Source organism: Terrapene carolina, unplaced genomic scaffold (genome assembly GCF_002925995.2).
Source record: "Terrapene carolina triunguis isolate 2854851 unplaced genomic scaffold, T_m_triunguis-2.0 Scaffold53, whole genome shotgun sequence".
NCBI classification, from domain to species: Eukaryota; Metazoa; Chordata; order Testudines; family Emydidae; genus Terrapene; species Terrapene triunguis.
The window spans coordinates 132797-157435 of NW_020664404.1; the positions used below are offsets into that span (position 1 = coordinate 132797).

At 54.7% G+C, this 24639-nt stretch overlaps 1 protein-coding gene across 2 annotated transcripts; it reads right to left on the reverse strand.

Moving 5' to 3' along the window:
• Positions 1–5618: 5618 nt before the first annotated feature.
• YKT6 (YKT6 v-SNARE homolog) lies at positions 5619–18921 on the reverse strand. Of its 2 annotated transcripts, none has more exons than XM_024211710.2 (8): positions 18839–18921; positions 18394–18520; positions 12480–12562; positions 10742–10842; positions 9830–9934; positions 9170–9235; positions 8263–8364; positions 5619–6986 (listed from the first exon to the last, which is right to left on the reverse strand). In XM_024211710.2, the coding sequence occupies exons 2-8, from the start codon at positions 18495–18497 to the stop codon at positions 6951–6953; spliced, it is 597 nt and encodes a 198-aa protein (XP_024067478.1). In that variant the 5' UTR covers positions 18498–18520; positions 18839–18921; the 3' UTR covers positions 5619–6950. The 2 variants fall into 2 exon arrangements, with proteins under 2 accessions (XP_024067478.1, XP_024067487.1); XM_024211719.2 differs by having other exon boundaries at positions 18825–18878.
• Positions 18922–24639: the final 5718 nt, after the last annotated feature.

Here is a 24639-nt window from a genome sequence, read left to right on the forward strand (position 1 = left end):
CTTCTTTTACTCATGACTGCTGTTCTGTGCCAGCTACACTGGCTCTCAACACTCAATTGAAGGGGACAAATAAGCAGGCTGGTAGCAGGGCCTGAGTGAGGGAAGATATCAGCATCTTAAGGGCCTAACGGGCTGCTACTACGTCAGTTGACTGCCTGTTCTCCACAAGTGGGTTCAGGGAAGCAGCAGGAACCAGGAAGCTCCCTGAGAAGCTGGTGTTAATCAGTCCAGGCTCCTGGGGGGTGCTAGAGAGGTACATAAGAGGCTCCTCCTCTCTCTCTCTCTCTCTCTCTCCCTGCAGCTCCTGCTGCTTTCTGTTATTCCCTCTCCCCTTTTCTCCTGCCTGCCTGTTATGTCTCTTGTGCCCTCCTTCCTCCAGCACAGCACTCCACCATCTCTGTGCACCTAGAGCAGAGAGAATACATACGCACCAGCAGCAGACACAATTTTCTACACTCTGGGTCCTAGTGGCACCCTCCACAGCCTGGCACATGAGGCGGCTAATATATGGAGATCTACCTATCTCATAGAGCTGGAAGGGACCTCGAAAGATCATCGAGTCCAGCCCCCTGCCTTCACTAGCAGGACCAAGTACTGATTTTGCCCCAGATCCCTAAATGGCCTCCTCAAGGATTGAACTCACAACCCTGGGTTTAGCAGGCCAAAACTCAAACCACTGAGTATCCCTCCCCCCTATGCCTCAGTTTGCCTCATGGGAAGGCCAGACCTACCCGTTCCTGGGACTCCTTTGTGTATCCCTCCGCTCGGCAGCCCACCGATGCCTGGTCTGTACGCGCCAGGCACCAACTGCCAGCCTGTGCCCTAAGGTCAGACCCAGGCAGCTTGCTCCCCCAGTCTGGGGCGGGGAGGTGCCACCTCTAGCCCAGGCGGGTGCACACACCCCACAGTGGAGCTGACAGCCGGGAGGGGCCCACTGCTAAACACTGCCAGGACAGGACCCAGGGCGGGGGGAACAGTGCGGGGGAGGGGGGCCATGACAACAGCAGCTGAGCTGCTGGCTGGGCAGATGGTGGCAGGGCGCAGGCAGGCAGGGGCGGCAGGCGCAGGTGAGAGGAGCATGAGGAATTGCAGTCACTGGATCCCTGGTGTTTTTCACATGGCTCCATGCTGCCCTCCGCCCCTGCTGCATTCGCGTGCCCCGTTGCCCCATGATACTCACGTCCTCCCCCCGAGGTGCCACCCAAGGGGCTCGCATGGGTGAGACTCAGCCTGGGGTGGCCCTGCACGATGGCACTGGGGGAGGGTGAAATGCAGAGCAGGAGCTGATCTCCTGCCCTCCCCCCGCAGCCAGCGCTAAGAGCCTGGGCATTATACCCACGGTGGGCATTGAGCTGGGGCTCCTCGGTCACAGCCGGTGGTGTGTGCTGGCTGCCCCCCACGGCAGCGGATGGAGTTGCAGGGCAGGCGGGTGGCTGGCGGGGAGCTGTGGGTGCAGTGCTGGAGCAGGGAACGGTGTCACGACTCTGTAGGGCCACCCTGCCCCAGCTCAGAGAGGAGCCAGCCGTGCGCCCATGGGACGGCAGCCACACCTTGGCCCGCACAGGGTGGAGGTTGCAGGGGGCTGCCGTGGGTCCAGCCTCTGCAAGCCCGGTTAGGTTTGGGGCGGGGCTGTTTACAAAGTCCTGGCCCGGCTAGGAGCAAGGAGGGCAGGCTACCTGGCTGGTGCCTGTGCCAGGGACAAACGGGAATCAGGTGCGTCCTACATAGAAGGCTGCTGGGAGCCAGCCTGTGGACAACTTGGCTTGGTGCCTGCACCATGGTGGTCGGGTTATAGCCCAGGGCCCGGTGCTGGAGGGAGGGGGGATCACCCAGGCAGGCAGCATGGCTCAGGGGGAGGGCAGGCCTCTGCATTCTGCACCACAGCACGGACTCCCTGGCCCCCTTTGCTCTCCCAGCTGGCGCCAGCCCCCCCAAAGTGCAGGGAGCAGTTCCTGTGAGGGATGGGTTTGCAGTGTGCTGGGAGCAGAAAGCTGGGCGTTTTCCTGGTATGTGCAGTGAGTGAGCCGGGCTCTTGTGGGGGGTGGGGTGGGGTGGGAGGGACACATCTCTGATGGCCCCCAACTGGGTCCATGGGAGGGGAAGGGCTCTCCAGGGCTGCAGTGAAACAGCAGGCGTATTGGACCAAGCCAGGGGTGGGCATCCAGCCAGCATGGACACCACATTAAAAGAGAGCAGGGCTCTTAGAAGGAGAGGGTGGCTGCCAGCCCCACCCCATAGTTTGGGCTTTGCCCAGCATTGCCAACCCACCTGGAGCAGTGGGGCACTGTCCAGACAGGCTGCCCTCTGGTCTAGCCAAGGCTCAGGAGGGGCATCCCAATGGGTTGTTCCCCACCCAAGGTGGGGGTCAGGGCAGGGGAACAGAACACGGGGAGGGGGGCGTCCAGTCCTACACCCCACCTCTCTCCCAAACCCATTGGATCCCAGCAGGAAGCCAGGGGCTGGGCCTCGCTTTGCTCTCGCCCGCCTCCTCTTCTCCCGCATATCTTTTGGGGATGGGTGGGGCATCGGCTGCCCATGCAAGGAGAGGGGGGAATTCTGAGGCCAGGGGCTTTCTTCAGCTGCTCGTGCACCAAACCCAGAGCAGAGGGCGCCCTCCGTGGCCGCATGGGGAAGCAGGTGTTTCATTCGTGCCCTCGGTACCCTCTGTTGCATTTAGCTGGAGCTCTATGCGCTGCCAGGGACTGGGAGGGATCTCTCTTCTGCATGCCCTTTCAAGAGCGAGCCTCTCACTACACAGCTGTAGGCCGAAGAGCTGTTTGTCTGTCTCCTGAATGCCAGTGGATCCTTGCTGAATTTCCCTCTTACTTTCTCTTTCGTTTTGTCTGGGCTTCTCACTGTCTTTTCTTTCTGAGCCTTGTAAGTGTAAACGGTGAGTCCGATTTTAGGGGGGAGGGGTGGCTTGTCTCGGGAAACTGCAAATAAACTTAAAAAAAAAAAAAAAAAAAAAAAAGGGACGAAGTGAAACGACTGCGACTCCTTCTGTGAGCGAGATCCCCGTGCCCTCGCCCCCCTGGGCTGTGCCACCCTTGGGAAAGGGGAGCCCAGTTCCTGTGCTCTCTGCCCCTGGAAACACACCGTGCTGACATTGGCTGGGGCAGACTGGAGCCCCCCCGGTCCATCTGGGCGATGCTGGTTAGTTACCATTCTACAGCCTTGGCTGCCGGCCTGCCTGCTGGTTTGATGCTTCAACCCCTCACCGCAGCATCTGATCTCTGCCACATGACTCACTAGCAGAGACAGGAGTGGCCTTTTTGGAGGCTCTGGTAGCTGCCTGTGAGCAGTCAGCAGCGAGGGATCGGTTACAAACCGGCTCAAGGGCATAGCCCAGAGAGGACCTACATGGGGCTGTCATGGCCCCTCCCTCTTGTCCCCCCTTTAGCATGTTGTGATTGGGCACCACCCCCACCCAGCTCACCAGCCAGGGCAACTACCCAGGTTCAAGCACCACTCCCAGCAAACCCAGCCCCTCCCTGCGGCGCATCCCATTAAACCGTCAATGGTAGAAGCAGAGGCTTGGGGCATTGGGGGCCAAGGCCTGCTTGGGGCAGGCAGCCCCTGGGCCTGGAGCCCTTGAGGCAGCATAGGGAGCAGGCGGGGTGCATGCCCCCGGGAGCAGGCAGGTGTCTGTATTAAGAGTGAGCAGGAGGTTTCGTGCCTGCGGCAGGGCGAGATCCCGGAAGGCCAAGTCTAAGGAGGCAGCTCTAAGGGAATGCGGCTAGCACAAGAGACAGGGCTGGAGAGGGAAGAGTGAAAACCCACTGCTGGCCCACATTCAACACCCCTGCCTGAGATCCTGACAGAACGAGGGAAGCCGCTGGTACCCCAGAGGATGGGCCTCGCTGAACCAGGGCACAGCACCCAGCCCTTGGCCAGGACCCAGGAGTGAGCGGACACCTAGCAGCAGGCTGGACTCCAGCACCAAAGAGCCCTGCTTCACGGCTGGTTCAGCGCTCAGAATGGTGAAGGCCAAGAGGCAGCTGGGCCAGAGCTTGTGCCTTGCCTGGGACTCTGGCCCCCAGTGGGAGGGTGAGGCAGCAGCCTCCAGCTCTGAGGCTTAATGGGGCAGCAAGGGGCCCAGCTGTGAGAAGCATCCCCTCCGCCCCCCTTCACTCTGCCCACCACCTTCCCAGGGCTGGTAGGGGCTGCTGCCAAAGAAACTGCTATAGAGTCACCACAGGAGTCCGCTGCCCCCCACCCACCCCCATCAGAAAAGGGAACTGGGAGGTTAGATGGATGCTCCTAACCTTGGGCAGGGGCTGAGCTAAACAGGCCCTGGGCTAATGCCGCCCAAAACGTAGGGCACAAGGGGACCTATGGGCTCAGAGAGCAGCAAGCGTGGTGGCATCAGGGCCACCAGAGCAGAGGCAGTGGAGGGACACTCACTCCAGCTGTGCCTAGTCATCCCCCCCCCATGCACACACATACATGTGGCTTCACACCCAGGGAGGGGAGCACTCCCCCGGCCCTGAAAATGGAGCTCCCGCCCATGTAGCACCGGCCAAGACTGCTACCACAGACTGGGAGATCTAGCAGGCCACAGGCCCGGGTCAGCTGGCCGGAGAACCAGAGTACTAATGAGAGCCCAAGCCAGCTGAGAACGGCGAGAAGACAACTTTATGCAGACGGGTACAGGCCAACCAACAGCACGTACAGAGAAGTCAGGCAACGGTTACTAAAACACAGTCTTCGCGTCCGTTAGCCAAAGCTTTTCCATTGGAAACGGTAGGAGTGGGGGGATGGAGTGCAGAGCCAACATGGCCAAACATCACCGCGTCCAGTGGCATGGCTGGGAGCCGAGGCTTCTTCCTTCCTTCCCACGGGGCTGGGCTCACTCCAGCCCAGTCTCATGCCCATGCTCACCCCTCACGTGCCTGTCTGCTGGCCTCAAAGGGTAAGAGGCCAATGCCATGGGCCTGGGAATGTGAGGGGCAGGAGGGAGCTCAGACAGCCAGGCGGTACAGCCCAGCTCCACAGTTCCAGTGGGGAGGGGCAGCCAGGTAGGAACTCACCCCCATGGAGAGGGTGGCTCTGCCATCCCTGCGGCTGGCTCCCTGCCTGGCTGCACAGAGGGCAGCACCAGGAGCAGGGTGCAGCTGAGGAGTCTGCCAGGCAGGGTCTATTCCCAGCAGCACCTACCCCCAGAGCATTACCAAGCCATGGTTTTAGCACCCGCTCTAGTGGCCTTGAACCCCAGGCTGGATGTGCAGCTTGTGGCATCAGGTGGGCAAGCAGCCACACACACAGCTCTGCTGATGCCCCTCTGTCCAGCTCTTCCCTGGCACCTGCCCACTCCCCCAATCCCAACAGAGCCAGCCCATTGTGCAGTGAGGGCCTCCCAGGGGACAAACCACAGGTGACCGAAGCCAGGTCTGCAGAGGGGAGTGAACTCTCGCTGGCCCAGGGATGGCACCACACCCTGCTAGCAGTGTCCCATGTCACAAACACTCAAGTCACCTCTCACTGCACAGCGGAACTTCCGCAAGGATGGGCACTCGCTGCCGCTCTCCCATGTGCAGACCGAGCCAGTGCTCAACCTGCCCACTAGAGGTGGCACTGGCACATCCTCTGCACAGTGAGCTGGTGCCTGGAACGTTCCTGTTAGCTGCCTCGTTCCCCTGGTGCCCCTCCCCAGGTGATTGCTCCCCGTTCAGAGCCCCACCCAAGGACGCTGGTTCCCCCCTGCCTGATCCCAGTACATCAGTGCTGGGCAAAGGCAAGGATGAGCAAGAGTCAGGTCCAAGGGGGGAAGGAAAGTGCAGCTCCACGGACAGGATGGAAGGACGGACAGGGTGGGCTCTGCTCAGCCTCCATCTCTGTACAGAGAGGGGACGTGAACATCATGTTCTAGCCTTTCCACCAGCCAGCAGGGAGCTCCGGGCCTGGCAGATCAGTGAGACCCTCCCCCACCACAGCGCACACTTGGCACAGCTCCCAGTGCAGAGTGGGAGGCGGCACAGCCCCGGGGGCCAGAGCCGCAGGTTAGGACGAAGTGATGGGGATGCTGGCTGACGAGCGGCCTGGTGAGGACAGACAGTAACTGTGACACAGCCCAGACACCCATGGAGGGGAGAGACCCACCAGCCCCTTGGCGAGGAACAGGGTGAAAGCAAGGCAAAACGTCAGCATCTCCCCCTGCTCCGCATCGAACGGCACCCCCCGGGGGGCTCTCTGCTCACTGCCGGGGTGGGGAGGCAGATCCCCTGCAGCAAAGCTCGAGGACCTTGGCTTGGTGGCACCTGTTGGGAAAGCGCCACCATGAGTGCTGACTCCTCAGCTGAACATGGGGAACAATTGGCGATTCCAGGCCTGGCTTCCTCTGGCTGGCCGAGACTCCAGTTGGAGCACCCCTGCTGCCCTGGGAGCAGCAAGGCTACATCCCACAACACTGACGCCTGTTCTCAACGCTCCTCAGAGGCCCATATCAACCGGGCCCCGCGCCCAAGGGTTCAGTCGCTGGGTGGGTAGGAGTCGGAGGCTGAGCTGATGGGCCCTCAACGTTGGGCAGTGGTGCTGGCTGGTCTCAGTTACTGGAGTCCCTCTCTAGTGTTATGACTGTAAACAACAACGTGACCAGAATGCAGTCCGCGTCTGATCTCTGGAGATGAGGAGTGAAAGCCCCTGGCCAATCCAGCGCCGCAATTACAAGCCAGATGTCAAAGCAACAAGCCCTTCAGGCCAGAAAGGGCTGGCAGGAGAATGGTCACACTGTCTCTTCAGGGCTGACCTTGCCGGCCTTTCCGAGGAAGAGCTGTTTAACTAGATGGCCCCGGGGTGCCGAGAAAGCCCTGTCCCAGCCCCACCGCCCGCAGAGGTGCAGCCTGGAACCGGGGATCCCCACCCACGGGCGGTCTCTTTTCGTCCCATGTACTTTAAAGGTCTGAAAGTGAGTGAAGGCCAGGCGGTGGGAGCAGCGGTCTCAGCTGGCTGGGTCACATGATCTCGCAGCACGAGTTCTGCTTTCGGGCCTGAAAAGGAAACAAGAGCTGAGAGGCTTCTCGTTGGAGTTCCCCTCTGGGGACAGGCCGAGAGCCCGTGTACTGGGCTCACAGCCGGCTCCTCTCAGGCGAGCACACCGCAGTTCGTGTGCCGGAGAGTCAGCAAGATACAGCGACGCCTAACTCTGCCCACTGCCCCTGTGCTACAGGGCCGGCAAGTCAAAGCAGCGGTGGGACAGGCGGGGTTTGGATCTGGGAGGGGGTGATCCATCTGGGGCTTGTGACCCATCCAAGGGGTTTGAGGCTCACTAGCAGAAGTGAGCCCAGCTGCAAGGCCATGGCCTTACAGGGGGCCACTGGCATTAGCTAGTTCAGTGCCCTCCACTCCAAGTTCCACCCCCTCCCACACACATTATCCTCTCTTCTGTTGGGAAAACCCCCTCCAACAGCACTTCTGTAATGCCCGGCCCGCCTGCCTTGGGACACCGCTGCCCTGTCAGCTCCTGAGTCAGCAGCTCCGTTAGACACTTCCAAACCCCAGCGGGGTAGCCTGTGCCGTGTCACCAACCCCAGGCTTGCTGGAGCGAGGCAGAGGGAAGGGTATTCCTGAGAACCCTCCACCTCTGCCCCTCCCATCAACACCCACCTCGAGGGCCACCCAGAGACTCACGAAGGGAGCTTGCAAACAAACCGAGCATGTTAACTCCACCTAGAAGTCACTACGCTCTTCGGGGCGGAGACCAGCTTTGCCCAGCACCTGGCACGACAGGGGCCGCCTCCATGAGGAGGTCTCCGAGGCACTGGCACATGCAAACAATAAAACGGCGGGAAGCCAAGGTAGTTCACAGAGCTCTGGCACAAGGGGGCGCTGCACTCTGAGTGGTTTAGGAGCTCATTGCAGTGACAGAAGTGGAAATCCCTGCAGCCCAGAGCAAAGCTGCAGCCTTCTCGCCAAAGAGCAGTGTGCTCCTGGCAGCTGGAACCAGAGAACAGCCCCAATGAGGTGACCATCTCTCGTCACGGTTCAGACCTCTCCTCTGCCATTTCCTCCACACTTAAGCATCCACTCAGACCTAAGCTAGATTCAGCCTTAGCCAGCCAGTCCCAGCATCTGGGGCCCCAGCCAGCCCCATATCAGACACTGGGGTAACATCTGAGTGCCTACTTAACAGGATTTACACATCTGCAGGTTTTGCCCTGGGTGAGTAAGTGCTGGCCCAGCCCAGCACACAGCTGTCCTCGTTACCCCACCCAGCTGCCTCACGCTTGTCAGGCAGCAGGGCCGCCAAGCCCCAGAGGCACTTACAGTTTTGTAGAAGTGTTTGGAATGTAGCCCAAGCACCTCCGACTTGGCCACCAAGTCATCCAGCTTCTCCCCGCGCTCCAGCAGAGACTCCATGGTGTTGTGCTGCAGAGGGCAAGAAGTGACACCAGTGCTGAAAACCCGTGCCTCTCCCAGCTGCTGTTACAGCATCAGAGCCAAATATTTTCAGTTCGTCCCCAGCTTGGCTATTGGCTCTCCATCCCCAGAGCCCTCAGGGCAGCACTAGCGAGGGGCGAGTGAGAGGCAGGCACTATCCAAGGTTAGCTTCCACTCAGGACACCGCATTGCAAGTGTGAATGGTGATGTCACCTCGCCCATCCTGGGAGGTTGGGGATGTCACGGTAAAGAGCACAAAGAGGCCTCGCATGGGCTTGTGACTTCTTGGGTCCTTCAAGCCCCTGCTTTCCGGGGGAGCCTGGCTTCCTAGTCTCACCCTGTTAGAGAACAGGGGACCCAATGCCTTTGGTCTTTTCCCTTGGTGCCCTGGCAGCCTGATACCTGGGGACTCAAATGCAGCCCCACAGTCTGGTGCTATGTGACCCAGCCTGCCCTATGCAGTCTATGGACTGATATCAAGCTAACTTCAGACTAACACATCTGCTTATTTCCAAGTAATGGCTGGGAACCCACACAACTCATGACAGTCAAGGCATCCCAGGAGTTCAGGCCAGTCTGGAGTTGGGTTCAGCTGACTTCGTGAATGGAGACAGGGGGTGTCTGCAGCACAGTCCTCAGGCAGGGTCTAGTACCAGACTGATGGCACCAATTCCCAGGAGGCTGAGCCAAACGCCCCCACGGAGGTTCAGGGTTCACAGCAGCTGCTGCCCTGGCCCTTTGCTGCTCCCAGGAAGCGCTCCTCGCTTCCTCTTCCTGTGCACGCAGCCCTTACCAGAATGATTTTGGTCTCGTCCAGCTCCGCCTGCACTTTCGTCATAGCGTCAGCCTCCCGGGGATTCTTGGAGAGCAAGAACATAGCACGTTACGTAGGACACTATTCCAAGGACAGGGAGCTCAGCGTCTGCAGGCCTATGAGCCCAGACGTATCCAAGCTGGAAGCTGGACTCCCCCCTCAAAGCACTCCATGCCCTGCGTGTGGACAGGGAGACCGAAGATACAAGCCTCTGTGGAGACTGCAAACGGAGCTGACGTTTGTCAGAGGGATTGCTGGGGGTTCCCAGCTAAAGGCCTTCCTCACACTCCCAGTAAGGCCTAGAGGACAGGAGCAGACTGCAGAGCTGGTCTGAACAGTGAGAGGAAACAGACCTATTCATTCACCTTAGGCACTCAGCCAGCCCATCACTACAGCTGGCGTACTGATCCTCCGTACCCCGAGAGGCAGGGCAGAGCTACGGGCCCTATTTTACAAATGGGCAACTGAAGCCCAGCACACTAAGCGATTTGCTCAAGCTCACGCTGGAAGCCTGGAGGAGCAGGGAGCTGAACCAAGCACTCCCAAGTTCGAGGCCGGCAGCCTACCCACTAAGACCACCCTTTTCCTACTGCTTCTCTGTCTTCTGACATCCAGACAGTCAGTAAGTGCATGTCATACCTGATATTTACTAAGGTAACCGTCCAAGGCTGCATAGTTAATCGTAGATGGAGATCCTGAGGGCCAGTCTGTCCTACTGACCTGTGTGGAGAACTCATCCAGCACCTGCAATGCAAAGCAAACCCAATGTTGAGCACCCAGCTGTCTTCCCCACTCAGATACCCACAACAGGGCTTGAGATCTCAGAATCATTAAGAAAGAGTCATTCCTTGGCATCCTACTCTCTGTCAACAGAGGGAAGGGGATGGGGACCCAACTCCTGTCTCGCAACCTACAGAGGAATGCAAGCTGGGAGTACATTAAGTGGCCCATGAGGAGACAGTCACTAGAATTCAGATAACATACCAAGGACTTCCCCTCTCCCAAGAACCCCATGGTCTTCGCTGACACACAGGACACCCTGGCATCCAGATGCATGACTAACAGCAGCGACCATTGCTGAGAACGCAGACAGAGGCCATGCAAGTTGTGATACAGCTCTGTCCGACTTGTAACACCCAGGCACCAGTTCTGACCACTCAAAAGCCTGGGCCAGACTGCAGAATGTTTCTGTGAGGACAAATACTCACTAAGTATCAGGCTAAGAGCATCAGACCCTTCTGTCTGGGAGTCTAACCAGGATTGAACCCAGGTCGGCCAAGGTAAAATACATTAACCCACTGCATCACCCAGCCCATGAAGAAGTCTTAGGCCTGAACAGATCCTACCATCACCATGTAGCTAATTTGTGACAGTAATGTTGGCAGATGAGAAGAGATTTGTAGAGTCTCAAATGCCCAAGCAGCAAGTCGCTTTTCAGCTAAAAGGGAAGCAAATTCAGGACTCTGAATACACAAAGTCTCCTCCTGCCGTGCATCATCCCAGCCGCACGGCTCATCTCCAGAAATAAAGAGAGCCCTAAATGGAGTTTACCTTCTCCAGCAAGGTGAAACACACACGCGGTGGATACTCGTTGTCTGCGATCACCACTCCAGCCAGTCTGTCATTTCGCACGTACACATGGCAGAGGTATTCTGAACCAAAGACCAAGTGCAAAGGTTTCACGGATAAGTGCACAACATGGGGTCATCAAGCAGCATTCAGAGCAACCCACATGTAAAAATCAGCCAACTGTCATGGACTAGCACTCCGCTGTCCAAACTAAGATCCAGGGTTCACATTTTGGCAACACTTAGCTCAGAGGCAGCACATGGGTTTCACTAGGAAGGCAGTAGAAGGGGATGCCATGTATTTCTCCCCAGGGAAGACCAGAGGCAGCACACAAGAGTGCTGAATGAGTTGGATCATTTCTGTTCTCCCATGGCACACATGGTGCATGACAAATGTAACCAAGGCAGAGCGTGTACTATCTAAGTTAAACAAAGGTGAGGAAGGGAGGTAACATACAACTAGGCCATTCAAGTTGTTTGGGTTACACGTTCTATTGGTTCTGGGGGGTTAATATTTAATGACTCACTATTACATACTATTAGTGTAGGTAAGGGGGCATGAGAAGACAGATTTAAGAACGTTTGGAGCAAGGAGATGTGGCATACAGGGTGTTCCAGGACTAGGGAGGTGTATGGAACAAGGCTAGGAGTCAGGAGTTTGGGCAGACAGAGGTGATGGCAGAGAAAAGCGTACAAATGATGGGACAGGAAGACAAGGGCTGTATCAGGTGGAGCATTGCAGTCCACAGCCTGGAGCACAAGGACATGGAGTTTGAACTACGCAGGAGAAGCCAGCAGAGGGATTCCAGTGTGGTGGGGTGAAAGTAATGGCAGGAAGATCTGAGCGGCTCTGTGGACTGGAGAGGGGAGTTCAGGCAGTGCACATGTGAGGCTCAGTTCAGCGGCAGGGCTTGTGTGGAGTTAGGGTAAGGTGAGGCATGAAGCTCAAAAGCAGCATCTGGTTGTCAGGCAGGTTCCTGCGCTTACTTGATTTTCCAGTTGGGACAGTAGAAGTGCCAGTCAGCATATGACTTGACTGGGGTCCAGTATGGATTGAAATCCAGACTCCCTCCCACCTTACAATCTTTTGCGCACCTCCTGGCCCGATGGAATCAATACTGCCAATCAGAGACCAATATGGTTACTCAGGGAACCCTGAGTTTAGTCTACAAATGGAGGAAGTTCCCAGATACACACACAAAAGATAGGCATGGTTAACCCTTTGGTGCAGATTTCTCATGAACATGCCACAATGCCATTAGGGGATGCCAGAGCTACTTGGGCAGAGGAGAGGACATGACATCAGCAACCAGGAATGCTCAGTACTACAGTAGTATGTGTGGCTGTCACTGGAGAAATTCCTACAAGTCATGCCACACCTCAGGGTGGATGTTAAGAGCCAGCCATGTCTCATCCAGCCAGGACTCCAGACATCCATTTTTCATTGGCCATTAGGTGCTTTGCAATTTAATCAAGCAATTTAGGCCAGATGACTAATCTGCATGATTTGCATAGCCAGAGAAACAGCTCCTGCTGATCGCAATGATAGGGAGGGGGACAGTAGCCAGCAACAGATTCTCTGGAGAAGCAGACGCCCTGGGAAAAGAATTAAACTCTCCAAGGCACACAGCTGCTCTGTATCTCGCAAGATGCAGAAAATCTGCATTCTAGTACATTATCGACCGTAACCCTGCGTGATCAAGGCCCTTGTGTCCTCTTACCTTGTTCCTTCACTGACGCTCGGCTGCCCAGCACTGACCGCTCTACAATCAGCTGGCTCGTGAAGGTCATGAATTCCTGAACACTGCAAACACACAGCATTTCATTACTTACAATTTTCTTACAATAGCATCTCCCCACCCTCAAACAGACCTATCGCCACAATGATGCCAAGAACAAAGTAATTTTGCCAGCAGTTGCTGTATGAACTCACCGCAGAGCATGTGCTCATGGAAAAATAGTGATGCAACCAATAAAAAGGTTTCCTTTAAATCTTGCATTCAAGGTAGGACTCAAAATATTGCCTTGACCACTTTGAGAACCGGGCCACCTAGCAGGAGCTAACTACAGACCCAGACCGCCAGTGTCAGCTCTGCCGATTAACACAAATTAACTCACAGGTCATTGTTACCACCCAGCCCTACCATACTCACTCCAGTATGTGTACTACATGGAACTGAAGCGTGGGGGCTCCGCCTGCAGTGTTTCCCATAGACAGGGCTACACAGAAGGTAATGCACCTTCACTGCCTAGCATTAAAAGGTGTGCATGACGCCTCAGTGCTCATCCTAGCCTACTCTCTTAGGCATGCCACTGAGCAGCATGTGAGACACAAGTGGTGGTCTCCATGAAGAGGAGCTTTTTCACGCAGCGCTAAGGCATTCTGCTTTCTTATAAACTGTACGCAAGTTTCTTTTTCCATCAAGCCCCAGTACTTACAATGGTTCTCTATTAACTCCTACGCTTGTGCAGTGGCTTAGATATTGGGAACATGGGCGGTAATCAGGATTACTGTAGAGTAGGCGAACTACAGGTGAGGTGGCAGGGAGAGGCCCACTTGGCCAACAAGTCCAGCAGGAAGGATTCTAAAATATCCTGTCCACAAGTGTCTAACCGTGACACCTGACTTTGGCACGGAAATCTCATTAGACCATTCCCATCTCACAGCGTTATCAGAGTTTTCTAATATCCAAGTTGAATTTGTCCTTCATTAATTTAGGAACTAAGTAAACTGACCCCATCAACCTTAAGACCTGCCCCCGTGCGTATCTAAAGAGACCTGCTGATTTTAGTGACTAAAAATTAATTGCTTGTCTTTACTTCTGAGAGCCCTAAAGTGCCAAGACATCTCAGGGAGAGTGAACTGAATTCAATCCCTTTTGGTACATCATTGGAATTTACCAAGGTCTAATCACTTGTCCTTCCTTGGCTTTCCAGAAGTGTAAGGTGCTGTAAAGGTGTCACAGAGCCTGTTTGGCCTGCAGAATCTTTATTACTAGGGATGATGCATGAGAGACACCAACTTAATGCCGATCCCAGAGCAACTTTGTGGGGGTGGAGTGCAGAACAGACATTTTAGTGCTAATTGAACACCTGCTGCAGAAGTCTTCATTAATAACATGGAAGAGCCCCAAAAGCTATTTCTCCTGGTTTTTTCCTTCCCTCCTTTTACTTGGGGTAAAGACTTACTTGCCTTTAAGGAGAGGGGGAAGGGAAAAGAATGTGAAAGTTCAACACCATTTCAGTTTAAAAACATTCAAGTGCCTTTAATCTTTCTCTTAGTCTCAAATTCTTTTCCTCAAAGCTGTCTTAAAATTGTATTTCCTCTTGTTCTGGCTTTAAAAGCAAGTGCACTGCATCCCAGAACAGTCTCACTAATGCAGCGTGAAGTGAGACTAAAATAGACGTATCATACATTCACCCTGGTTGACGTATTTTGGGGGCCTGCACAATATACTCAGACTCTGCAAAAATCTAGGCTTTCATTTCATTTGTACATTATTTCTAGACCTCTCAGTTATAAGGGTAGCCTTGAAAACATGAACCAAGAATAAACCGATAGTCTTGTCTTGAGTCTGCAAACTGAAACAATTGCAGAGAGAGGTGTAAACCCACCCCTCCATTTAGAACCCTGCAAGCAGCTGTGAAACTGCCAAGACTTCTGTCAGTTTCACACTGCTCCTGGGGAAGACTAGGAGCACAGGCAGGCACTGGAGTTGGTCACAAGGAAGCACCATGCTTCAGTTAGCAGAAAGCTACACTCCAACCAGTTGTCAGGAGGCTTTGGAGGGCTGAAAAGAGAAATTCTTCTCCCTTTCAGCTACTGGTTTGCGTGGGGGACGCAGCAGGATGTGGACCTTCACATTTATCAGACACCTACTAGTCAGACATATGAAAGATGGTGCTTCTAAGCAGAGTCCACCAGGCCAAAATCCCAGGGGCTTCAGGTGCAAGGATCAGCAGGCTCTAGTCAGAGCACAGTTCCAAATCCCACTAGTGAGGCTACAGTCTAGCTAAAAATCTAGCAACTTCAAGCCCCACAACTGGTTTTAGTGGGACTATTCTCCAGGAGTAAGACACAGATTAGAACAGACTAATGGATCAAAGGTAGCAAGTGTGGCCTTTATGCAATGCTCTCTTCCCACCAGAAGCCCAGAGTCCCAGACTTTATTTTCAGGTACGCTACCTGGCCTTTTTGAATAAGTCAAGTCAAAAAGGGCTTCTGGAAAGGATAACTTACTTCCCCTATAGCTTCTTTACTGCTGTCTTATTCAGCCATCTTCCCCCATGCCACAATAGCTCTCCTCCCCTCTTTCAAGCTCCAGTACCCAAAAAGCTGCCTTTATAACAAACCATTCTCGGCACATACTTGTTCAGACCACAAGTTTTGTTTAAATCCAAGCTGTTGCAATGCATGCCACACTTAAGCAGCTTCTACACTCCCATCTCTACGGTATACAACTTAGATGAAATATATGGATTAATGCAGTAATATACTGCTATAAAGTGACAATATTAATGTGTAGTAAGCCAGTTTGTTTTACCCATCTTCAGTTATTGAAAGTGAAAGTTTTAAGTATTTAAGTATCATTTGTTATTATTTATGTTTTGCATGACTCCCAGTCTGGGACAAAGGGGATTAAAAACGTCAGTTTCACTTTCAGATTCTCAGTACTGCAACATAAGGCTGCCAAAACCTGCAGGAGAAGATTTGTTCAAGTGTTCCATCGGAGCTTGAAATGAAAGAATGTAGAATCATTCCTGTTGGTCTCAGGCTGATGTATGAATTTGAAATTCCAGATGTGTGGGGTTCTTTAAGGAATAAGTCCAAGGTCTGGTTATAATACAACGCAAGACAAACCTAACTCCTGGTGACAATTCTGAAAGATACTCAAATTACAATTCTGATAAAAAGGCACATGTGGGGCGTTAAATTAGGTACCCTGTGAGGTACCTGATCACAGTCTCTCTCCCCCTCACCTGCCCCCTCCATGTTTAATTAGGACATTTTAGTAAGTCTCATGAAAGACATAATTGGACAAGATTGCCATGAATTAAAAAAAGCATTTAAACGTTAACTTTAAAATCCCAGTACCTTTCCAGGATCAGGAGACACTAAAAACTTAAGACAAAATTCAAATTTTAGGCCAAATTTGTTAATCCTTAATACTGCTTGCAAACATTTACACACTGAATTCAAAGGCGCTACTTGTGCACACAAAGTTAAGCATGTGCCAGTTTGCAGGACTGGGGTACTTGCTAGTATAAGATTATGCATGTGCAAAATTAATCAAATTAGTGAGGCGGGGAAACTAGTTTCCCCCACAATTAAGGTTTTTTTAAATGAGTAAGAGAAAAGTGCCTGTAGTTTGTGCCATCTTTGCATCTGAGTGGGCCTGAGTTAGGGAAGATATGGCATGACTTCCTGCCTGGGATTCTACTAGCGTTGATCAATTTACGTTGAGGTGATTATATTTTTTGAAAATAAAAAAAAACAGATTTTCTTTAAAAAAATCCTAAATTCCGATTAGCAGCCTGTTGTAGAATGCAGCAATGATTCTGGACAGACAAATTGTAGGATCTGAGACTTCCTCCTGCACCTGTGATTTTCTTCTGTCTCTGACATTAAGGCAGTTCTTCCAGGAGGATTTTTATTAACTTTATTTCAATTAGCAAATTGCAGTTTCCCCTCATGCATCAGCCCTCGTACATGCAAGACCTCTGGTCATGCCAAACAGGGAAAATCTGTAATGATGTCAGAGGAGTACAGCTTCCTTAGGCACAGGTAAAAATCGCAGCAGGAGCACAGAAGTGCGTTTGTTTAATGCTTATCTTTTAAAAAAATCCCCCTGACATAATCCACCATGAAGAAAAAGCCCCATCAGGCCTAAGTGTCAAGCAACAGCCAAGCTCCAAACCTCAGCTATTTTTGTTGTAACCTTGGCAAAGGAAGTAAAAATGTATAAAATAAATCCTAACAATGGTATTTCTCCTCCAAACTCACTCTGCCCTCCCCTCCATCAGAACCCCATAGAAGAGAGAGTTTGCGTATGCTTTAAAAGTCACCTTTGGGTACACACCAAGCATGGAAAATTTCAGTGCAGAAGGCAAATGTTTCTTAAAATTATGAGCATCTGAAACCAGGAAGTTAGAAGGGAAGTTGTTTTGCAGTCAGCCACTTGCTAATACAACTACTTCTTTCTAAAAGGTTTAGGAGTATTACCCCATCTTAATGGTTGGGGGCTGTTAACTGATGTAAGGGCAATATGGGTAAACTCTTCTGCAAATACAGATTACACCCTAATGCTGAGAGCACTGTGAATCACCAGAATGACAAGGGGTTGGGATTAGCATTTAGCTTTGAGCACTCTGGCCTGAACCATCAGCAGTATTCTCTGCACAACTAAACACCTTAAGCAAAGGAGACATGCCAGGCCTATATGGTATGTTATCACAAGTGGGAAGATACTAACAATTGCTAAATACAAATATACTGATCACTCCAGCTATCACAGAAGCCCAGTTGGATTGGTAAAGCGAAACCCACAAGTTATCTCCCATTTGTTTTTCAAGTCTCTTCATGAGCTGAGATGCTTGTGAGACTTAACAGATCTTTTGACACATTATCTATGATATGGATTACAATTCACATCAATATATGCTCTCTTATTTTGTATAACCCACAGCATCAGCCTTCTAAAACCTGCAAAAACACACCAGCTCAGGCACTGATCTATTGACAGGCCTTTTGCTGTGATAATAAAAAACCCATCTTATTCACCGGTTTAAAAGCTCACTCATATTGGATGTTCATTCTGCCCATCTGAGGTACTTCTATGGGCCCCATTACAGTATATTTGAACGCCACACAACCTTTAATGCAGTTACCCTCACTATACCCCAGAGGGACAAATTATCATCCCCCTTTTACAGACTGTTCCACTGGGGATAAATACTTAACTAGCCATTGGGTGTGAAAGAGAGAATGACTCTGCAGCCTGAGGCTTAGAGCACCCACTTGGGAGGCAGGACACCTGGGAGGCAGACCCCTTGCTCCAACCAGTATGTCACTCTTTATCCACAGAGGAATAGCTTCAACTGGAAAACTGAGGGAGCCCCACAGTAGAATACCCCATAGCTCAGTGGTTAGAGCACCCCCCAAAGAGGTGAGACATCTCTGTTCAAATCCCTTCTCCCCATCAGGCAGAAGAGGAACTGAACTGAGGCCTCCCAGATCCCAGGTGAGTGCTCTAACCACTGGGCTAAATGTTATAAGGAGGGTGGTATGAAGACAACCTCCTCTTTTGGCCAGATTTTGAATGGGACCTAATCTGGTAGGCAGCCTCTGAGCTTGCTTACTGGACTGGCTCCTACACTCATGATAGGTGTTTGTCCCCAGTCTGTGAAACCAAAACTGAGATTTAGGCACCTACCTGCCTATGTGGATCGACCTAAGTGACTTGCCCGGGGTCACACAGGGAGTCTGTGGCAGAGCAGGGGCTGGAACCCCACTCTCACAAGCGTGCGCGCCAACCACTGATCGCCCTTATGGAGCTATTTGTTCCAGCCAGGGAGGTGGCCGCCCAGCACGGAGGAGAGTTTTCCCCAGCCGGGGCCGGCGCCTCGGGGACTCACCTGGTTTTCTGGAAGAAGCTGAACGAGGACAAGTCGTAGGCGGCTTTCAGCAAGTGCACTTTGGGGTCGCCTTTGTAAAGGACACTTAGGCTGTAAAGCTTCATCCTGGCGCCTCCCCAGCAGCCGCCTGAGCGAGAAGGAAGGAGTCAGGGCTCGGGGAGGGGAGAGGCCCAGCAGACAAGCCCCGACCGCCCCCTTCACGCACCCCCCCAGCCCGTGCCCGGTGCCCGAGGACCCCCCGCTCCCGACACCCACAACAGAGCAGGGCCTGGCTGCGGCCTCGCGCTGCGCTCGGAGACTCCAGCTCCCGCCCCCCCCACCGGAGGCAGGGCCCGCCCCCGCGGCCCCCCTCACTGATCCCCGCCTTCCCCAACTGAGGGGCGGGGCCCGCCCGGCTCCCCACCGCCCCGCCCTCAGGGGCTCGCTCGGACCCGGGGGTCGGTACCGGGCAGGTCCCGCCTCCCTCCTGCGGCTCCGGCGGTTGCTGCGACTGACTGGGCAGTGGGCGGAGGAAGGAGACGCCGCGCCCCGCTGACCCGGAAACAAAATGGTGCGGCCGGAAGTGCCGGCGGTGAGTCAGTGCCACGGAGCGCTCTCGCACTGCGCATGCACTCGCCCGCTGAGGGAACCAGCCAATGAGCATCCGCCTGACAGACAGCTTCGCCCCCCGCTCCCCCCGGCACATACTGGACAGCCAATCAGCATCGCCCTGACATAAGCCCCTCCCAGAGAAGGCGGGGCTGGGGAAACTCATACACCCCCCTCCTCCACCGGGGTGTGGGGCGGGGCAGGTCCGGTCCGGTCCCAAGGGGGGGGAGCAGGGGCAGCTCCCAAGGGGGCGGGGCAAGTCCCGGGGGCAGCTCCCAAGGGGGCGGGGCAAGTCCCAGGGGTGGCTCCCAGGGGGGCAGGCTCTGGAGGGGAGGCAGGGGCAGGTGCTGGGGAGCTGATCCAGCCCACCCGAGACCCCCCATATGCTCTGGCTGCAGACAGAGGCCTGGTTCACGCCCATGTTTTGTACCCGTGCAGTGCCCTGGGGAGTGGGAGATCGGGGTGTGCGGGCGCCCGAGCCTGTGTGATGGATCAGGGGCACGCTCCTTGTGGAGTGAGCTACCGCACACTGAGGTGAGCACTACTAACCTGGGAGTAGCCCTGCTCTACCCAGGTGAGCACCAGTATGCCAGGGTTGGACCCACTACATCAGAATTGGCCCCAATTACACCAGAGTCAGCAACAGTGTACCGGGGTCAGCACCAATACACTGTGATGAGCCCTGCTGTACCGTGGTCAGCACCAATATACCCGGATCCTGTGGGCAGCAAGTCTAAGGGGAAAAACAGTTCAAGAGAGTTGGTAGTTTTTCAGAGACATTATTAAGGGCTAAGTTCCCTGTAAGCCACGTGGCCGCGCATCACCCTGTTTAGTGCCTCGCAGGCATTCAGGGAACCCACCCGGGGACCAGCCGGGGGAGGGGCACCCCTCCCCCAGCCCCAAACTAGCCCAGCCACCAACGTGCCCCCAACCTTTCCCCGTCCCCAACTATGCCGCGGCCTGGACCTGCCACAGCCAGGGCACCCCACCCCGGCCTGAACCCGGCCAGCGTGGCCCAGCCTGCACCCAGCTGCAGCCCGGGCAGCCCAGCCCGAACAGCCCGGCCTAGACCCAGCCACGGCAGCCTAAACCCAACCGCAGCTGGGGTGGCCTGGCCTGAACCCGGGCAGCCGGGCTCGGACCTGTCGCAGGGTGCCCCTCCACGAACTAGTTTTGCCAACTTTCCAATTGTACAAAACTGAACACCCTAGCCCTGCCCCTTCCCTGAGGCCCTGCCCCTTCCCCGCCCCTTCCCGGAGTCCCCACCTCCACATAGAGCAGCGGTTCTCAAACTTTAGCAACCCAAGGACCCCCAAGCCCCTCGCTCAGCCCCAGGCACCGCTCCCACTCCACCTCTTCCCACCCCCACTTCACCCTCTGCCCCTTCTCTCCCCTGCCTCTTTCCACCGCCTCCCCCGAGCGCGTCATGTCCCCGCTCCTCCCCCTCCCTCCCAGTGCCTCCTGCACACTGTTGAACAGCTGTTCCGCCATGTGCAGGAGGCACTGGGAGGAACGGGGAGGAGTTGAGGGAGGGAGGGGCAGGTGTTTATCAGCGGGGCCGGCGGACTCCCCGGAGTACCCTCACGGACCCCCTGGGGTCTGCGTCCCCAGTTTGAGAAACGCTGGCATAGAGAGTACACTTATCTGGGAGGGGTTGCAAGTGCTTTAGAGGATAGGATTAAAATTCAAAATGATCTGGACAAATTGGAGAAATGGTCTGAAGTAAACAGGATAAAAAATAAATATATGGAGCTATACCTATCTCATAGACAGGGCTGGCTCCAGGGTTTTTGCCACCCCAAGCGGCAAAAAAAAAAAAAAAAAAAAATCCGTGATTGTGATCTGCAGGTCCTTCGCTCCAAGTGGGAGTGAGGGACCGTCTGCCGAATTGCCGCCGAATAGCTGGACCTGCCGCCCCTCTCCAGAGTGGCTGCCCCAAGCACCTGCTTGGCAAGCTGGTGCCTGGAGCCGGCCCTGCTCATAGAACTGGAAGGGACCCTGAAAGGTCATTGAGTCCAGCCCACTGCCTTCACTAGCAGGACCAAGTACTGATTTTGTGCTAGATCCCTAAGTGGCCCCCCTCAAGGATTGAGCTCATAACCCTGGGTTGAGTAGACCAATACTCAAACCACTGAGCTATCCCTCCCCCCAAAGTCAATGAAATTCAATAAGGAGAAATGTGAAGTACTCCACTTAGGAAGGAACAATCAGTTGCACACATACAAAATGGGAAATGACTGCCTAGGAAGGAGTACTGCAGAAAGGGATCTGGGGATTATAGTGGATCGCAAGCTAAATATGAGTCAACAGTGTAACACTGTTGCAAAAAAAGCAAACATCATTCCGGGATGTATTAACAGGAGTGTTGTAAGCAAGGCACAAGAAGTACTTCTTCCTCTCTACTCTGTCCTAATTAGGCATCAGCTGGAGTATTGTATCCAGTTCTGGGTGCCACATTCCAGGAAAGATGTGGACAAATTGGAGAAAGTCCAGAGAAGAGCAACAAAAATGATTAAAGGTCTAGAAAACATGACCTAAGAAGAAAGACTGAAAAAAATGCTTTTGTTTACCCTGGAGAAGAGAAGACTGAGAGGGGACATGATAACAGTTTTCAAGTACATAAAGGTTGTTACAAGGAGAAGGGAGAAAAATTGTTCTCGTTAACCTCTGAGGACAGGACAAGAAGCAATGGGCTTAAATTGCAGCAAAGGCGGTTTAGGTTGGACATAGGAAAAACTTCCTAACTGTGAGGGTGGTTAAGCACTGGAATAAATTGCCCAGGGAGATTGTGGAATCTCCGTCATTAGAGATTTTTAAGAGCAGGTTAGACAAACACCTGTCAGGGATGGTCTAGATCATACCTAGTCCTGCCGTGAGTGCAGGGGACTGGACTAAATGATCTCTCGAGATCCTATGGGCCCCACTATACCAGGATCAGCACCAATATATCAGAATGGGCCCTGCTATACTGGGGTCACCATTAATATATCAGGGTGAGCCCCGCTAGACAGGGGTGAGTACCATAGGTGCCAACTTTACCCGGCGCTGGTGGGCGCTCGCACCTTCCCGCCCCCGGCCCTGCCCCGACTCCATCCTTCCCCAGCCCTGCCCCGCCCCCATTCCAACCCCTTCCTCAAAGTCCCTGCCCCAACTCTGCCCCCTCCCTGCCCCTATTGGACCCCTCCCTGGCGCCGCCTCTTCCCTGAGCGCACCGTGTCCCCCCTCCTCCCCTCTCCCTCCCAGCCGCACGAAACAGCTGCTTCGCAGCCCAAGCGCTGGGAGCTAGGGGAAAAAGCGGGCATGCGGCGCGCTCAGGGGAGGAGGCGGAGGAGGAGGTGAGGTGAGGCGGGGCAGGGTGGCGTGGAGAGCTTGGCTGTCGGTGGGTGCTGACACGGCCGGCTCCAGCTTTTTTGCCGCCCCAAGCGGTGAAGCAGCAATACCACGCTGCTTCATTCTTCGGCGGCAATTCGACGGCAGGTCCTTCCTTCCGAGAGGGACTGAGGGACCCGCCGCCGAAGACGCAGACGTGCCGCCCCTTACCATTGGCCGCCCCAAGTACCTGCTTCCTTTGCTGGTGCCTGGAGCCGGCCCTGGGTGCTGAACACCCACCAATTTTTCACCGTGGGTGCTCCACTATGCAAGGATTGGCCCCAACATATCAGGGTCAGCTCTAATATACTGGGGTGGGCGCACCAGACAGGGATCAACCTCAACATACTGGGTAGGGCTGCCAACTTTCTGATTGCAGAAAGCGGAACACCCATGCCCTCAGGCCCCGCCCCTTCCCTGACGCCCCACCCCTGCTCACTCCATTCCCCCCTCCCTCTGTTGCTCGTTCTCCTCCACTCTCGCTCATTCGCTAAATTTTCACCGGTCTGGGGCAGGGGGTTGGGCTGCGGGAGGGGGTGAGGGCTCTGGCTGGGGGTGCAGGCTCTGGGGTGAGGCCGGGGATGAGGGGTTTGGGGTGCAAGAGGGAACTCCGGGCGGGGGGGGGGGGGCCAAGGGGTTTGGAGAGTGGGGGGGGGCTCCAGGCTGGGGCAGTGGGTTGAAGTGTGGGAGGGGGAGCGGGCTTTGGGGTGGAGCTATAAATGAGGGGTTCAGGGTGCAGGAGGGGGCTCTGGGCTGCAGCAGGTAGTTGGGGTCAGGGAGAGGGGGAGGGCTCCAGCTGGGGGTGCAGGCTCTGGGGTGGGGCCGGGGATGAGAGGTTTGGGGTACAGGAGGGCACTCCGGGCTGGGGTGTGGGACCAAGGGGTTCGGAGTGTGGGAGGGGGCTCCAGGCATTGGCGCGGGGGTTTGGGGTGCAGGAGTGCGGGCTCTGAGAGGGAGTTTAGGTCTGGGAGGGGGCTCAGGGCTGGGGTGGGGGGTTGGAGTGCGGGAAGGGTGAGGGCTCTGGGAGGGAGTTTAGGTGTGGGAGGGGGCTCGGGGCGGGGGGGGGAGGTTGGAGTGTGGGAGGGATCCAGGCTCGGGGAGGGAGTTTAGGTATGGGAGGGGGGTCAGGGCTGGGGCATGGGGTTGGGGTGTGGGAGGGGGTGCGGTTCTGGGCGCGCTTACCCCAGGTGGCTTGCGGAAGTGGCCAGCATGTCCTGCCGGCTCCTAGGCACAGGGGCAGCCAAGGGGGCTCCGCGCGCTATCCCTGCCTGCAGCGCAGGCACTTCCCTGAGCTGTGGGGGCAGTGCCTGCAGATGGGGGCAGCGCATGGAGACCCCTGTCCGCCTCTGTGCCTAGGAACTGGCGGGACATGACGGCCACTTTTAGCGGCCTGATCAGCTGTGCTGACCGGAGTTGCCAGGGTCCCGGATGCCTGGTGACCCTAATACTGGGTGAGCACTGATATACCAGAGTCTGCCTCAATATATCAGAGTAGGCCTCACTATACTGAGGTGAGCCCCAATATACTTGGGTTGGGCCCCACTATACCAGGGTAGACACCCTTTTCCAGTATGAGCCCCACTCTATGTGAGTAAGGCCCTTTATACCAGGGTCATCACCTTGATACCAGGGTAAGCCCAGATGTGTTGGGATAACTGCATCCATATGGAGCGATACAGATCTAACCATCTTGGTTTCAAGTCAATATTATAACGAAGTGATAGCACCACCATACTCAAGGGTGAGGCTTGTTTGCTGTTTACCCTCCTCCACAGAACAGAGAACCCCACCCAAAAATTTCTGCATCAAGCCGCAAGCTTCTATAAGAGCTACATTATATCGACATCTGGTCTTAATTTAAAGACTTCAAGTGACAGAGAAGCCACCACATCTTCTGCAAAGCCTCCTACAAGATCTGCTGCCCTACAGGTGTGCTCTGTAACCTGGTGTGTCACATCAGTGGCTCTGTCTGAATTAGACTGGAAGCTTCTGGGGGCAACCGCCTTGTCTTCCTCTTCGCACTGGCTGTGCTCGCTTCAAGAATGAAATAACCATCTGGGCTTCATTTGTGATCCCAGGACTGTGCCTTAGCAGGATCGCTGGGCCAAGCTGCTCCTTGCCTATTCCATATCTCGTTGGGTTATAAGGCTTCTGAAAGGGGAACGATGCAGAGCTGGACCCTAGTTTCATTCCCACCACGGCAGATGCTTCCCGTTTACTCTCGTCTTTGCTCAGATGTCTCATCTAAGCACCTTCCTGCTCTTTGTTAACCTTTGTCACTTGGAAGTG

Excerpts from the sequence above, each read along its gene's own strand:
- YKT6 (XM_024211710.2), bottom strand. The coding sequence starts at position 18,497 with ATGAAGCTTTACAGCCTAAGTGTCCTTTACAAAGGCGACCCCAAAGTG. Across the intron at positions 12,563-18,393 it reads AGCTTCTTCCAGAAAACCAG|TGTTCAGGAATTCATGACCT; the intron begins GTGAGTCCCCGA and ends GTGTGTTTGCAG. Across the intron at positions 6,987-8,262 it reads CCAAACACTTCTACAAAACT|GCCCGAAAGCAGAACTCGTG; the intron begins GTAAGTGCCTCT and ends TTTCCTTTTCAG.